The 17744-nt window shown below is 41.5% G+C and overlaps 1 protein-coding gene across 3 annotated transcripts in view; it reads right to left on the bottom strand.

Moving 5' to 3' along the window:
- The window catches only part of UBXN2A (UBX domain protein 2A), a 50236-nt gene that overhangs the window by 19013 nt on the left and 13479 nt on the right, over positions 1-17744 (bottom strand). For all 3 annotated transcript variants that reach the window (XM_086700111.1, XM_086700110.1, XM_025927121.2), the window contains exons 3-4: positions 5800-5938; positions 1091-1197 (exon numbers count right to left, since the gene is read on the bottom strand). In XM_086700111.1, coding sequence (XP_086556237.1) covers positions 1091-1197; positions 5800-5938 — 246 coding nt within the window. The remainder of the gene's footprint in view (positions 1-1090; positions 1198-5799; positions 5939-17744) is intronic.

The raw sequence follows: 17744 nt of genomic DNA, 5'->3' as shown, positions 1-17744 counted from the left end.
ATGTTCCACCAACTGAACCAGTCAGGCGCCCTGAGCATGCGATTCTTCATCTTGGTTGGGATTGTGAGTTCAAGCCCCATGTTGGGCCTAGAGCTTACATTAAAACAAAAACATAAACAACACACATTGGGGCACCTGGGTGGCTCAGTCAGTTAACTGTCTGACTTCAGTTCAGGTCATGATCTCGCAGTTCGTGAGTTCAAGCCCCGTGTCTGGGTCTGTGCTGAGAGCTCAGAGCCTGTAGCCTCCTTCAGATTCTGTGTCTCCCTCTCTCTCTGCCCCTCCCCCACTCATATTCTGTCTCTGTCTCTCTCTCTAGAAAATAAACATTAAAAAAAAAATTTAAAACCCCACAAAACTCTGGTGTTTTATCTCCTAGATTTTCTCTATACATATAATAAAACTCCATGTAATTGTTTTATTTTTTCTGCAGATGGTATTGATGTATACAAATTATCAGTATTCTCTGCAAACTGCTTTTTTTTTTTTTTTTTTAAGTTTATTTATCTGTTTTGAGAGAGACAGAGCACCAGCAGGGGAGAGGCAGTGAAAGAGAGAAAGAGAATCTCAAGCAGACTTCATGCTGTCAACACAGAGCCTGACGTGGGGCTGGATCTCACGAAGTGTGAGATGAAGACATGAGCCAAAATCAAGAGTCAGACGCTCAACTGACTGAGCTACCCAGGTGTCCCTGCAAACTTTTTAAAAATAAAAGATACCACGGAAATCTTCTCATGTTAATATATAGACGTATATCATTCACTTTTATCAAATGCATACTGTTATAAAGCAGATCAAGCGGTACAAATATATAAAATATTCTTTCCATTTTTTTCTTAGTGATTCATAGGAATTGTATATATATTCCATTTTCATGACATACATGAAACAAGTACTTCCAGTCTGGCAGTTCTCTTTTGACTGCATATAAGTGTTGCTGGCAAATATGTTTTTAATATTTATATAATGAGATTTATCTATATTTTTTACATTGCTTCAGGGATTCGTGCCAACCATAGCTATATGTAATAATGTGGATTCTGCCAAATGAAACGTTTAAAATATCCTTGAGTTTACAAAGAATGCTTACCCCTTTTTTATGGAGTTTAGAAACTGCTGACTTGCACCATCAGAGTAACTTCGGAAATCGTCATTGACTGTGAATCCATTTTTCCATAATTTTATACTAACATCTACCTGCAAAAGAGTAAGAAAAAAATGTATTACGTTAATAAAATGTACTAGATTAAAATTCTGAATTTTTTTCTATTGTATATATTTTATGTATCATTCATTTCCTTTTTAAAATTGATAAAATTGACATATAACATTGTACTTACTTTTTAGTGTATAACAAAATGACCTTATATATGCACATACTGCGAGATGAGTATCACATTTTAGTTAACATCCATTACCAAACTACAATTTTTTTTCCAGTTTTACTGAGAAACTAATACACATCACTATGTAAGTTTAATGCATAGAACATTATGCTCTGATTTACGTGTATTGTAAAATAATTACCACAATAGGTTCAGCTAACACTCATAATACTCATATAGATACAATAAAAAGAAAAGAAGTGGTGCCTGGGTGGCTCAGCTGGTTGAGCATCCAACTTCGGCTCTTGGTTCCTGAGTTCCAGCCCCAGGTCCGGCTCTGTGCTGACAGCTCAGAGCCTGGAGCCTGCTTCAGAACTGTGTCTCCCTCTCTCTCTGCCCCTCCCCTGCTTGTGTTCTGTCTCTCTCTCTCTCAAAAAATACATAAACATTTTTTTTTTAATTTTTTTTTTCAACGTTTATTTTTGCGACAGAGAGAGACAGAGCATGAACGGGGAAGGGGCAGAGAGAGAGGGAGACACAGAATCGGAAACAGGCTCCAGGCTTTGAGCCATCAGCCCAGAGCCTGACGCGGGGCTCGAACTCACGGACCGCGAGATCGTGACCTGGCTGAAGTCGGACGCTTAACCGACTGCGCCACCCAGGCGCCCCAAAAAATACATAAACATTTTAAGAAATTTAAAAAAAACAAAGAGAAGAAAAGAATTTTCTCCTTGTGATGACAACTCAGAAGATTTACTCTAATTTTCTTATGTATCAGAGCAGTCATCCATTGTGCATTATAACTCCAGTAATTATTTATCTTACACTTGGAAGTTTGTACATCCTGATCACCTTCTGAAAAATTTTTTTTTTAACATTTATTTATTTTTGAGAGACAGACAGTGAGACACAATGCGAGCAGGGGAGGGGCAGAGAGGGACGGAGACACAGAATCTGAAGAAGGCTCCAGGCTCTGAGCTGTCAGCACAGAGCCCAACATGGGCCTCAAACCCACGAACTTCAAAATCATGACCTGAGCTGAAGTTGGACGCTTAACCCACTTAGCCACCAAGGTGCCTTTTTAATGTATCACTCTTAAGAGCAAACTTCAAGTGTAAAATATCAAAAATAATGTATATAGGGATCCGTGGCTGGCTCAGTCGGTATAACATAAGACTCTTGACCTGGTTGTGAGTTTGAGCCCCAGTTGGGCATAAAGTTCACTTTAAAAAATGTATATACAGGGGTGTCTGGATGGCTTAGTTGGTTAAGCATCTGACTTCAGCTCAGGTCATGCTCTCATGGTTTGAGAGTTTGAGCCCCAAGTTGGGCTCTGCACTGCCAGTGCAGACCCTGCTTGGGATTCTCTCTCTCTTTCCCTGTCTCTCTGCCCCTCTCCAACTCAAACTTTCTCAAAATAAACTTAAAAAAATAAAAATAGGGGCGCTGGGTAGCTCAGTCGGTTAAGCAACCGACTTCAGCTCAGGTCATGATCTCGCGGGCTGTGAGTTCAAGCCCCACATCGGGCTCTGTGCTGACCGCTCAGAGCCTGGAGCCTGTTTCGGATTCTGTGTCTCCCTCTCTTTCTGACCCTCCCCCGTTCATGCTCTGTCTCTCTCTGTCTCAAAAATAAATAAATGTTAAAAAAAATTTTTTTTTAAATAAAAATAAAGGTCACATTTAAAATAAATAAAATAGGGGTGCCTGGGTGGCTCAGTCGGTTAAGCGGCCGACTTCGGCTCAGGTCATGATCTCGCGGTCCGTGAGTTCGAGCCCCGCGTCGGGCTCTGTGCTGACAGCTCGGAGCCTGGAGCCTGTTTCGGATTCTGTGTCTCCCTCTCTCTGACCCTCCCCCGTTCATGCTCTGTCTCTCTGTCTCAAAAATAAATAAACGTTTAAAAAAAAAAAATAAATAAAATAAAATAAGTAAAATAAAAATAAAAAATAAAATAAAATAAAAATAAAAAATGCATATACAGAAACAGAACAAGGGATGCCTGGGTGGCTGAGTTGCTTAAGCATCCGATGCTGGCTCAGGTCATGATCTCAGTTTGTGAGTTGAAGCCCAACATCAGGATGTCTGCCGTCAGCGCAGAGCAGGCTTTAGATCTTCTGTCTCCCTCTCTTTCTGCTCCTTCCCTTCCTCTCTCTTGCGTGCTCTCCTTTTTTAATATTTAAAAAAAATTTTTTTTAACATTTATTCATTTTTGAGAGACAAACAAAGCATACGTGGGGGGAAGGGCAGAGTGAGAGGGAGACACAGAATCCAAAACAGGCTCCAGGCTCTGAGCTGTCAGCACAGAGCCCGACGAAGGGCTTGAACTCACGAACCAGGAGATCACAACTCCAGCCGAAGTCGGACGCTTAGCCAACTGAGCCACCCAGGCACCTCAGCATGCTCTCTCTTAAAAATAAACATTAAAAAAAATAAAAAATAAAATAAAACAAAACAAAATAAAATAGAGCAAAACAGGGGTGCTTGGCTGGCTCAGACTGTGGAGCACGTGATTCTTCATCTTGGAGTTCTAAGTTTGAGCCCCACATTGCGTGTGGAGATAACTTAAAAATAAAAAAATAGGGGCGCTTGGGTGGCTCAGTCAGTTAAGCATCCAACTTCAGTCCAGGTCAAGATTTCACAGTTCACGGATTCTAGCCCCGAGTGGGGCTCTGTGCTGACAGCTCAGAGCCTGGAGCCTGCTTCAGATTCTGTGTCTCCCTTTCCCTCTGCTCCTCCACCACTCATACTCTGTTTCTCTAACTCTAAAAAAATGAATAACATTAATAATAATAATAATAATAATAATAATAATATCTTTAAAAAATACTAAGATAAAATAGAACAAAACAACAAAGAGGTAGAAAATAGGAGAAATAATATAAAAATTAAGTGCCTGGGTGGCTCAGTTGGTTAAGCAGCCAACTCGATTTTGGCTCAGGTCATGATCATGGTTTGTGAGTTTGAGCCACGCATAATGCTTTGTTTTTTGCACTGGCAGTATGGAGCCGGCTTGGGATTCTCTCTCTGCCCTTCCCGGCTCCCACTCTCTCAAAATAAATAAAAGAGGAAAAGAAAAGAAAAGAAAAGAAAAGAAAAGAAAAGAAAACAAAAGAAAAGAAAAGAAAAGAAAAGAAAAGAAAAGAAAAGGAAAGGAAAAGAAAAGAAAAGGAAAGAAAAGAAAAAAAAAGAAAAAAAGAAGAGAGAAAAGAACAGAAAATGTCCTAGAATAGTAAAACAAGAGCTTCTACATTGAATGAATGAAAAAGAAAAGAAAAGAAAAGAAAAGAAAAGAAAAGAAAAGAAAAGAAAAGGAAAGGAAAAGAAAAGAAAAGGAAAGAAAAGAAAAGAAAAGAAAAAAAGAAGAGAGAAAAGAACAGAAAATGTCCTAGAATAGTAAAACAAGAGCTTCTACATTGAATGAATGAAAAAGGACCCACATCAAGGCCCATGAGAACATAGAATTAAATATTCTAAAAGCTTTCAGGGAGGGGCTCCTGGGTGGGTCAGTCAGTTAAGCATCCAAGTTCAGCTCAGGTCTTGATCTCACAGTTCGTGGGTTCGATCCCTGCATCAGGCTCCGTGCCTGCTTGGGATTCTGTGTTTCTGTCTCCCTCTGCCCCTTCCCTGCTCACGCTCAGTCTCTCTCTCAAAAAATAAACATTAAAAAAAAAAAAAAAAAAGATTTTAAAGCTTTCAGGAAGTAAAAAATGTGCCACATACAAAAGCTCAGATACCAGAATGGCATTGTATCAATCAAGTGTGAAGGCAGAATAAAGGGAAACATAGACTTAGGCTTGCAAGGCTTTTTTTTTTTTTCCTCTTAATTACAGAGAGTGCGCATGCTCCAACAAGTGAATAAGGGAGAAGAACAGAGGGAGGGAGGGAGGGAGGAAGAGAGGAGGGGAGGGGAGGGAGAGAGGGAGAGGGAGGAAGTGGGGAGAGAGGAGAGAGAGGGAGAAAGAGGGAGAGAGAGAGAACCTTAAGTAGGCTCCATGTTCAGCTTGGAGCCCAACGTGGGGCTAGATTCCAGCATCCTGGGACCATGCACTGAGCCAAAATCAAAAGTCATCTTGAACACCAAAGAATGCTCAATGACTGAGGTACCCAGGCACCCCTAGGCTTACAAGGTTTTAAGCCATCTATTTCCAATGCTCTCTTCTCTTCACACTGTTTTTTATAAAGCTATCCCAAGCCTGGTTTCATCAAGGGCATTCTTCATTGAAACTAACATGCCCCCGACCAAGAGCAGGGAGAAAATATGGTAATGACTAGTACAGTTTGGTGCTACTGCCTTGATGCCTCCTAAGGCACCAGCAGTATAACCCACATTGCTTTTGTGGTATTAGTGCAATGTCAACACAGTGGAAAAGGTAGTAATAGCTTACTATTATTATGAAAACACTTTTGACCTCATGGACCCAAAATATGGTCCCTATTTTGAGAAACACTGGAAGAGAAAAAATTATGGACATTTACCTGTTTCTTCTGTTCAGTGGGAGACACACATTTGGCACCAACCTTCTCAGCTTCCTCAAAAAGGCTGTCAACAAAATATTCACAATTTGTTTGTCGATCATCACTAAGAGGTTGGTTGTCAGATCCTGTTTCACAGACCCTACACATAAAAAAAGAAAAATAAGCAGTACTGACTAATTTTCCAAAAAGTTACATGAATTGTTCTTGTTAAGGGATCTTGAACTCAGACACTTCCTTGTACACAATTCACACTCACTTCTAAATTAAAATTTTTTTTAATGTTTTGTTTTTGAGAGAGAGAGAGAGAGAGAGAGAGAGAGAGAGAGAGAGAGAACAAGCAGGGGAGGGGCACAGAGAGAGGGAGACACAGAATCTGAAGCAGGCTCCAGGCTCTGAACTGTCAGCATACAGTCCAATGCAGGGCTTGAACTCGTGATCCACGGGACCATGACCTGAATAGAAGTTGGATGCTTAGCTGTTGACTAAACCACCCAGGTGCCAAGACCTGTTTCTAAATTAAGATTCTAGCAGATATGTGACTTTGGGAAGTCATTAACCCTTTTGGTCCAGAGCAAGGTCTTCTCCATTTCAGTCTACTCACATTTGGGGAGGGATAGTTCTTTGTTGTGTGAGCTGCCCTGTCCATTGTAGGATATTCAGCAGCATATGTGGCCTTTATCCACTAGATGCCAGTATCATGCTTCCTCCACCCACCCCTTCTTCCAGTGTTACAACAACTGAAACCATCTCTAGACATTCCCAGGTGTCCTCTGGGGGACAAAACTTCACCAGGTTGAAAATCACTGGTCCAGAGGAAAAAAATGTGTTCTTTGTAAAAAGCTCAAAATAGCTTCACAAGGTTACTACAAAGGCTGTTTTTTGTTTTTTGTTTTTTTCTTTGCTATCAGCACAGAGCCCGATGCTGGGCTCCATCCCACAAATTGTGAGATCATGACAAGAGCCACAACCAAGACTAGGACTCTTAACCTACTGAACCACCCAGGTGCCCTTGCAGAGGCTGCTTGTAGGCAAACAGGGTTGAGCAATGGAATGTGAAAAGGTCCCACAGTGACCACTTGGCTATGAAGAGGCCCAGCAGGTGACCCGCCTCAAAACATCCATAGGCCCTAACAATGGGCTACTCACAACCAAGAAGTTACCAAAAAAGGGAAAATTCCATGTGTTCCCATACCTCTTCACTTTTCCCCTTTAAAACAACCCCCACCCACTGCCTTGTTGCAGTTCCTCCTCTGCAGTCCTGCCCCTGCTCCTTTGAAGTGTATTCAATAAACCCTATCTCCTTTGTTCTGCCTGAGGTGAATTCTTTCACATTTGAGGGCCCCCATCCAATCGATTGAGAGACACCCCATTTAGACACCACAGTTACTATGTACCTTTTGGTCACAGAAAGCACTTTTGAAACTAAAGGGGATAGTGTGTCAGGAACGGTCCTAATCATAGTTTTGATTTGCGTAACTTCAGAATAAGACTTCTCACTGAAGACTTTGATCTGTAATTAATACTCCACTATTTTTTAAATCAATTATCTTATTTATTATTTTTACATAAAAAAATTTTTTTAATATATTTATTTTTGAGGAGGAGAGAGGCGGGGGGGGGGGGGGGGGGAGGCGTACAGAATCCAAAGCAAGCTCCAGACTCAGAGGTCAGCACAGAGCCCAACGCGGGGCTCCAACTCATGAACCGCGAGATCATGACCTGAGCTGAAGTCAGATGCTTAACCGACTGAGCCACCCAGGCGCCCCTTATATTTTTTTGAAGAGAGAGAGAGAGAGAGAGAGAGCGCGCGCATGCACACATGAGCATGGAGAGGCGGGGGGGAGGCACAGAGGGAAAAGGGAAAGAGAATCCTAAACAAGTTCCATGTTCAGCACACAGCCCGACATGGGGCTCAATCCCATGACCCTGGGATCATGACCTGAGCTGAAATCAAGAGTTGAACTCTCAACCAACTGAGCCACCCAGGCGCCCCTTATTATTCAAGATTTTCTTTTTAAATAATCTCAAAGCCCAACATGGGACCTGAATTTACAACCAGGAGATCAAGAGTCACATGCTCCTCTGACTGAGCCAGCCAGGTGCCTCTCTATTTTTCTTTTCTTTTATTTTATTTATTTGTTTTTTTTTTTTTTTCTATTTTTCTTTTTTTAAATGGTTATTTATTGGGATGGCTGGGTGTCTCAGTTGGTTAAGCGTCCGACTTTTGGTCAGGTCATGATCTTGCAGTTCATGGGTTCGAGCCCCATGTTGGGCTCTGTGCTGACAGCTCAGAGCCCGGAGCCTGCTTTGGATTCTGTGTCTCCCTTTCTCACTCTGCCCCTCCCCTGCTCGTGCTCTCTCTCTCTCTCTCTCTCTCTCTCTCAAAAATAAACAAACATTGGAAAAAAATTTTAATGTTTGTTTATTTTGAGAAAGAGAGAGAGAGGGAAAGAGGGAGAGAGCATGAGTGGGGAAGGGCAGAGAGAGAGAGGGAGAGAGAGAGAATCCCAAGCAAGCTCTACGTTGTCGTAGAGCCCAATGTAGAGCTCAAACCCATGAACCGTGAGTTCATAACCTGAGCTGAAATCAAGAGCTGGACACTCAACCGACTGAGACACCCAGGCACCTCTCTATTTTTTCTTAAATTTAGGTATAAACTGACATATTAGTTTTAGGTCAACAACATGATTTGATATTTGTACATACTATGACATGATCAGCACAGCAAGTCTAGTTAACATATATCACCATTAACAGTTACAGAATTTTTTTGTGTCATGAGAACTTTTCAAAAAAATTTTTTTAATGAGGGGCGCCTGGGTGGCTCAGTCGGTTGAGCGTCCGACTTCGGCTCAGGTCACGATCTTGCAGCTGGTGAGTTGGAGCCCCACGTCTGGCTCTGTGCTGACAGCTCAGAGCCTGCTTCAGATTCTGTGTCTCCCTCTCTCTCTGCCCCTAGCCCACTCGCATTCTCTGTCTCTCTCAAAAATAAATAAACATTAAGGGCGCCTGGGTGGCGCAGTCGGTTAAGCGTCCGACTTCAGCCAGGTCACGATCTCGCGGTCCGTGAGTTCGAGCCCCGCGTCAGGCTCTGGGCTGATGGCTTGGAGCCTGGAGCCTGTTTCCGATTCTGTGTCTCCCTCTCTCTCTCTGCCCCTCCCCCGTTCATGCTCTGTCTCTCTCTGTCCCAAAAATAAATAAATGTTGAAAAAAAAAATTAAAAAAAAAAAAATAAACATTAAAAAAAATTTTTTTAATGTTTTAAATGATTTAAAAAATTTTTTAATGTTTATTTTGGGGGGACACAGAATCTAAAGCAGGCTCCAGGCTCTGAGCTGTCAGCACAGAGCCTGCTGCAGGGCTCCAAATCACAAACTGCGAGATCATGACCTGAGCTGAAGTAGGATGCTTAACGACAGCCACGCATGTGCCCCAGTGACGAGAACGTTTAAGATTTACTCCCTCAGCAACTTCCCAATATACAACAGAATATTATTAACTATAGTTGCTATGCTGTATAGTATATCCCCATTACTTATGACTGGAAATTTGTACCTTTTGAGTCTCTTTGTCCATTTCGCCTACTCCCATCTACTGGTTTTTATTTTGCATTTATGTTTTATTTTGTATTTTTATTTTGCACTATGTTTTTTATGAGAAATGTGTAACTTTTTAAAAATGTTCATTTATTTTTGAGATAGAGACAGAGCAAGAGTGGGGAGGGGCAGAGAGAGAGGGAAACACAGAATCCAAAACTGGCTCCAAGCTCTGAGTTGTCAGTACAGAGCCCAACAAGGGGCTTGAACCCACAAACCGTAAGACCATGACCTGAGCCAAAGTCAGATGCTCAACTGACTGAGCCACCCAGGTGCCCCTGTCATAAAAGAAATACTACTGAAGATATTATTTGAAAGAAAAGATGGTTTCTGGTTTATCTTTTTTTAAGTCATACAGAAAATTCATCTATGTACTGAAATACAATTTCTCAGATTCCATAAATAATGACAACATTTTTGGAGCTCTCATACTGTGCCAGGAACTGCAAGGTAGATATTCTTAGCCACATTTTTATAGATAAGGAAAATGAGTCACAGAAAGGCTAAGTTACGTGAATTTACACAGCTAGTAAGTGACAAAGACAGAATCCAAACCCTGTTAATCCGTCTTCCGCATCTATGCACCTAAGCATGATATGCTATAAAGCTTCTCTCTTTTCTTTTTTTAAATTTTTTTAACGTTTATTTTTGAAACAGAGACAGAGCATGAGCGGGGGAGGGAGAGAGAGAGGGAGAGACACAGAATCTGAAGAGGGCTCCAGGCTCTGAGTTATCAGCACAGAACCCGATGCGGGGCTTGAACTCACGGACCTTGAGATCATGACCTGTGCCGAAGTCGGACACTTAACCGACTGAGCCACCCAGGCGCCCCTATAAAGCTTCTCTTAATAGCTAACATTTACTGAGCATTTATTATATATTTTAGGAACTATTTTAAGTACTCCACATGAGTTAACTCATTCAACCTGCACACTGACCTAAAAGGCACATATTATTTTTATCCCTGTTTAACACGTCAAGAAAAAGCTTAAGCAAGTTGCCCAAGATCACAAAACTATTCGAAAGCAGTTCGAAAACTGAACTCAGGCACCCAATGCCTGTACTCTTAACCACTGTCCTAGACAAAATAGTCATCACTATATTATTATGTGCTGGGGCACCTGGCTGGCTCAGGCAGTAGACAATGTATTTCTTGATCCTGGAGTCATGAGTTCGAGCCCCATGTTGGGAATAAAGATTACCTCATAAAAAATAACAACCTTTAAAAAACTGCCAACACTCAGAGCAATATTTTAATGTAGGCATGCTCTTTTTACTCTTCTAGGTGATCTCTGTATACAAAGATGCTTCATATTATCACAAAGTATTAATTTTATTTTGCATTTATGTTGTCATAAAAGAAATATTAAAATTTTAATGTTCCCTATTTTTTTTTTTAATTTTTTTTTTTCAACGTTTATTTATTTTTTGGGACAGAGAGAGACAGAGCATGAACGGGGGAGGGGCAGAAAGAGAGGGAGACACAGAATCGGAAACAGGCTCCAGGCTCTGAGCCATCAGCCCAGATCTCACGGACCGCGAGATCGTGACCTGGCTGAAGTCGGACGCTTAACCGACTGCGCCACCCAGGCGCCCCAAATGTTCCCTATTTTTGAGAGAGAGACAGCACGCGAGCGGGGTGGGGCCTTTCTCAGAGCAAAGACAGGATACTTCTTAATAAAAAGAATCACATGCTGAGACAATTTCTCACAGTACTAATGACTTTCCCGTCTCTTCAGTCAGTACAGCTGCGTAGCAGTAGAGGCTACTGCCTAACAGTTGAGGCTCTGGTGTCTGTGTTTAGGAACTGAGTCACACTGACTGGGTGAGAAACCTACTAGCCTCTGTGTGATGGGGCTTCCTCACCTGCAAATGCAAATACTACCACCTATCTTTCATGGTTGCTGTGAAGATTAGAAGCAAACACATACAAAAACCTATACCTGATATACAGTTTCTGTCAGTACACGCACTGGCACACAATATTAGATAATGACATCATTATGACCACTCAATCCTCTCTGGTATTTGTTTTTTTCTGTTCAGAATGAAAGAGGACTTTGGGTGCCTCCATCTTGACCTCACTCTCTAATTGGGGTCTTTCCAAAGTGTTTCTTGGCTTTTGCAAAAGACCCTGAGGACAATGCAACCTCCGTTGGGAACTGAAACTACCCCCTTAAGCAACAAGGACTGCCCTCAGCCAGCCAGCCCCTGACAGTGATTGACTCCAACACAATGATCGATTTGACTTTCAATGCCTACCTGCCCAGACCCACACACCTTTGCTGCACGTTTTCCTTATATAAACCTGGAAGTATTTTCCGCACTCTGGAGACAATCTTTGAGATGCTAGTCTGCTCTTTCCTGGCTATCTTTCAGGTGTTGGCGTCACAAAATAAATTCCTCTCTTGTTTCACAACCACTCTGCCTTTGGACTTTGTTGGTGGCCAGCGGCCGATCCTGTAGTGTTTGGGACCCCCTGTGCCTCGGCTATAAAAAAGCAGTTTATACTTGATTACTATGTACAAAGCCAATAAAGCTGACCATCTAAAGCAGCTTTACTCCTTTACCTATTTGATACGTAAATTCTACTAACCTTCATTATGTTAATTTAAGCCATTCAAATATCTATTGAGTACCTACAATATGGTAGGTGGTAGGGGACACAAAGATGAGTAAGAAAATAGTCTAGGTTTTTAAAAGGTTCAGAGAACATCGTGTAAAGATGTACAGCTCTATGTCCACAAATTTGATAGCTTAGATAAAATGGACAGTCTTCAAACTTTTCTACCAATACTTACATGAGGAGGAAAAGATAATATGCAAAGGCTAGTATCTATTAAGAAAATTGAGGGGCACCTGGGGGCCTCAATTGGTTAAGCATCTGACTCTCGATCTCGGCTCAGGTCATGATCTCATGGTTCCTGAGATTGAGCCCTGCGTCAGGCTCTGCAATGACATTGCAGATCCTGCTTGGGATTCTCTCTGCCCCTCCCCAGCTAGGGCATGAGCTCCCGGGTTCTCTCTCTCTCTCAAAATAAATAAATAAACTTAAAACAAACAAACAAAAAAACTCAGGGTGCCTGGGTGGCTCAGTCAGTTAAGCGTCCAACTAGATTTCTCCTCAGGTCATTATCCCAGGGTAGTGGGATGGAGCCCTGCGTTGGGCTCTGCACCACTGAGTGTGGAGCCTGCTTAAGATTCTCTCTCCTCTGTCCCTCTCCCCTGCTTGAGCTAAAATAAAAAGAAAAGAAAAAATGAAAATTGAGTCAATAATAATCCTCCAAAACAGAAAGCACCAGGCACAAAAGATTTCACTAGTGAATTTGAAAGGGCGGGCCTACGCCAGCCGACTCCATCTTGTTCTGTGTCCTTCACCTTGACCACACCTCCTCCCCTTGCGTAACCCCCCCTCACCTGCCTAACAGGACTCGGACCCTTCCCCAGGACCCTTCCCCAGCCAATCGGCTGAGGCCACAGCCATTACCTCACCAACTGCCCCTAGGCCCCAATAAAACCTTTGTCCTTTTGAAACTCGCTCTCTTTCCCTGGTATCTCACCGCTGCGTCGGTGCAGGTAGGGGATTGAGCTCGAGCTAGCTCGAATAAAGGCTCTTTGCTTTTGCATCGGACTCGGCTCCCTAGTGGTCTTTGGGGATCACGAATTCTGGGCATAACAAATTCTGTTGAGGTTTTGGGGTGATAGTGTGGTTCATGGAGTCCAGAGCTGATGGCAAAGAAAGAATTCTTGAAGATGTTTTTGGGGCAAAAAGGTGATTTTATTAAAGCACAGGGACAGGACCCATGGGCAGGAAGAGCTGCCCCGGATCCATGAGGAGAGACTGGAGTTGGGGGGGTAAAGTCCAGGGGAAGTTTCCAGTGAGATTTTCATATGCTAAAGAAGACTCACAGGATAGTGGAGGCCTAGCTATTTTCAAACTAAGGTTATTTTTCCCTCCAGCAAAGCATTAGCATTAGAATAGCAGGGAGTTCCTGGAGAAACCTCTGCCTACCTCAAGTACTTGTCAATGGGCTGCAGGTTGTAAGGAAATTTAACTTTATCTGCCATTTCCTTCTGCCTTTGTTTCCCACATCAAATTCTATCAAACATTTAAGAAATTGTACCAATTGTCTACAATTTCTTTCAGAAAATAAAAGCAGAAGGGAACACTTCTAACTCATTCTGTGAGGACAGCATGGCTCTACTGCTAAAATCAGACAAAGACATTTCAAGAAAGGGAAACTCAAACAGTATCTCTCATCAATATAGATGCAAAAATACTCAACAAAATATTAGCATTTCTAATCCAACATGTAAAAGGAATTATACACTGCAACCAAGTAGGATTTTTTTCAGGTATGCAAGGCTGATTCACCATGAGAAAATCAATTAATGTAATCCATCACATCCACACACTGAAGAAGAAAACTCATGACCATATCAACAGATGCAGAAAAAGCAGCTGACAATATCCAACACACACACGATAAAAACTCTCAGCAAATTAGGAACAGGGAAGAACTCTCTTAACTTGATAAAGATAATCTACAAAAACCTACAGCTAACATACTTAATGATAAGAAACTAGATGCTTTCCTCCTAAGATCGGAAGTAAGACAAAGATGTCCCTCCTCACCACCCCTCTTCAATGCCATATTGGAAATCCTAGCAAAATCAGTAAAACAGATAAAAGAAATAAAAGGTATACAGAATGGGAAGGAGGAAGAAATAAAACTGTCTTTCTCTGCAGATGACAGGACTGTCTACACAGAGAATCCCAAATCATCATCAACAACAAACTCCTGGGACTAATAAGTAATTTTAGCAAAGTTGCAGAATACAAGATTAATATACAAAAGCCAAGTGCTTTCTTATACACCAGCAATAACAACTGATATATGGAATTAAAACCACAACAGTAGGGGCACCTAGCTGGTTCGGTTAGAAGAACATGCGACTCGAGTTTGGGGCTGTGGTTCAAGCACCACATTGGGTGTAGAGATTATTTAAAAAAATAAATTAATAATAATAATAATAAAGAAATAAGAGTTTAACACTATATGGAGTGCTTGGGTGGCTCAGTAGCTAAGCATCTGACTTCGGCTCAGGTCATGATCTCATGGTAAGTGAGTTCAAGCCCCGTGTCAGGCTCTGTGCTAACAGCTCAGAGCCTGGAGTCTGCTTCGGATTCTGTGTCTCCTTCTATCTCTGCCCCTCCCCACTCAAACTCTGTCACTCTCCCTCTCTCAAAAAATAAACATAAAAAAAAAAAAAGTATAACGTTATATACATCAGCACCATTTCTCAAACCTCACAGAACTGTACAATACAAAGAATGAACCCAATGTAAACTATAGTTGATAATAATGTATCAATATTGGTTCCCAATTGTAACAAAAAAAACTACACTAATACAAGATGTTAATAACAGAAGAAACTGTGGGGGGGGGGTGGGGGTAGGGGATATGAGAACTGAGTATTTACTGCTCAATATTTATATAAAACTCTTAAAAATAAAGTTTATTAAAACAATTTTTAATGTTTATTTTTGAGAGAGACAGACAGAGTGTGAGCTGGGGAGGGGAAGAGAGAGAGAGGGAGACACAGATTCCAAAACAGGCTCCAGGCTCTGAGCTGTCAGCACAGAGCCCGACAAGGAGCTGGAACCCACAAACCACGAGATCGTGACCTGAGCCACAGTCAGACACTTAACCAACTGAGCTACCAGGCGCCCCCAAAACAAGGTTTATTAATAATATTTTTTAAAAATGGGGTGCCTGGATGGCTCAGTCGGTTAAACATCCGACTTCGGCTCAGGTCATGATCTCGCGGTTTGTGAGTTCGAGCCCCACATCAGGCTCTGTGCTGACAGCTCGGAGCCTGGAGCCTGCTTCGGATTCTGTGTCTCTCTCTCTCTCTGCTCCTCCCCTGCTCGCACTCTGTCTCTGTCTCTCTCAAAAATAAATAAACGTTAAAAAAAATTAAAAAATAATAATATTTTTTAAAAAGAGTATGAAAGACATTCTTGGATGGAAAAAAATGAGAAAGTACACATTTAATTTTTCTTTATAATTCAAAGAATCTCTTATATATATAAGTTATAACGCAGCAAAAATCCCATGGGCATATGAATTTACCAGGACTTGCCTTAACACTAAAAGTATCCAGACAATGTTATTATTTCATCTATGTTCTCTACTCTGTCATCCTTTCCCTTGTCCTTATCCTCTTATGATACAAATGTCAATCCTCCTCTCCATAATGTGAAAACCAGATTATCAAAGTTGTTATAGCTAAGTAAAAAGTCTTGAAGTTTCAGGAATTCCTCTAATAATAAAAAGTATACAAGTTCAGGAAAGGGACTTTTAAACATCTATTTTGGCTTCTGACTTTCTCATTCACTACAGTGTTCTGAATAAATAAGGTTATCAACTAGCTGTTGCCCAAATGGGTGAAGGATTTGCATCTGTGTATGCTTTATTGGAAGACACAGTAAATACAGATCTTCACTATTTTATAGTCTTTGAAATACTGATATACTTAGGAAATCAGTCTTCATTTTGTTTTACTGGACTGCTATTTTTTTTTTTTAATGTTCATTTATTTATTTTTGAGAGAGATGGGGGGCGGAGGAGAGAAAGACAGGGGGAGGGGGGAGGGGGGGAGGGGGGGAGAGGGAGGGAGAGGGGGGAGAGGGAGGGAGAGGGAGGGAGGGAGGGAGGGAGGGAGGGAGGGAGGGAGGGAGGGAGAGAGCAGCAGGGAGGGGGGGGGAGGGAGAGGGAGAAAGAGAAAGAAAGAAACCCAATTAGGCCACGCTGTGTGCACAGAGCATGATCCGGGGCTTGAACTCACAAACCTCGAGATCATGACCTGAGCTGAAATCAAGAGTTGGACACTTAACTAACTGAACCACCCAGGTGCCCCTGGACTGCTACTTCTAACAAAATCTATTTTTGTTACAAAAAATTTCTTTGTTACAACGAAAAGTATAAAATCTAATCCTAATCTTTTTGTGTAGATACCTTACTAATTATTTAATTACACTCAAAGTACTGATACATATTACAACATGAATGAAGCTTGAAAACATGTTAAATTAAAAAAGCCAATCACAAAAGACCACATATTGTGTGATTCCATTTATAAAATAAAAATGTCCAGAATAGGTAAATCTATAAAGATAGAAAGTATACTGGTGGTTGTCAGGGGCAGGGTGTAGGAGAATGAGGTATGACTACTAATGGGTATGGTGATACAAACGTTATATAATTGACTGTGGTGAAATTTGTGCAACTCTGTGAATGTACTAAAGCCTGTTGAACTGTATACTTTAAATGGATGAATCATATGTACGTCTCAATAAAGCTGCTGGGAAGAAAAAAAGTCCTAAGTTAAAATCAGTCATTCCTGGGGTGCCTGGGTGGCGCAGTTGGTTAAGCGTCCGACTTCGGCCAGGTCATGATCTAGCAGTCCGTGAGTTCGAGCCCCGTGTCGGGCTCTGGGCTGATGGCTCAGGGCCTGGAGCCTGTTTCCGATTCTGTGTCTCCCTCTCTCTCTGCCCCTCCCCCATTCATGCTCTGTCTCTCTCTGTCCCAAAAATAAATAAACGTTGGAAAAAAAAATTAAAAAAATCAGTCATTCCGTTTATTTTTGTGCAAGAAAGAGTTAATACAGCAGGCCTAACTGCTGACTGCTATCCTCTGAAAGGTCTGCTTACTTTCCGTATGATTCTGGAAAAAACTTTTTAAGTTTATTTATTTATTTTGAGAGCGAGAAAGAGAGAGGCAGAGATGGAGAGAGAGAATCCCAAGCAAGCTCAATGCTGTCAGCCCAGAGCTCAACACGGGGCTCTGTCTCATGAACTGTGAGATCATGACCTGAGCTGAAATCAAGACTCAAGACACTTATCCAGCTGAGCCACCTAGGTGCCCGAGTCTGGAATTTTAGTATGCGACTAGCTTCCAATAAGAACCCTAGCCTAGGCATGCCTAGGCTAGGCATCCTCTCAGCAAATCATTAAACCTGGGAGAGGTCTTAGAGGCCCCTGACACAATCTCACAATTATATAGTATCAAATACATAAAACAATAAGTAGTGAGAAAGTAACAAATAATATTTGTTTAGTACAGAAGCATTTACAAAGTATTTGTAAGTATGAAATAAATACTTGTCTGTCTCCTTAAATGGACTATGAATGGAAAAAATTTACTTCAAGTATTTAAAACAAACAGCATAATACAAAAATAAATATTTCACCTTAGATAAGTCAGAATAAAATATTCTACACTGACTGGTAAGAACCATAGACTTTGCACCTACCATTTATGGAATCCCTGATATGTGCTCACT

This window comes from Puma concolor, chromosome A3 (genome assembly GCF_028749965.1).
Source record: "Puma concolor isolate L17-30 chromosome A3, mPumCon1.1.hap2, whole genome shotgun sequence".
Lineage (NCBI taxonomy): Eukaryota > Metazoa > Chordata > Mammalia > Carnivora > Felidae > Puma > Puma concolor.
Note: the sequence above shows the minus strand (reverse complement) of the source record. Positions and strands in the feature narration are given on the sequence as shown.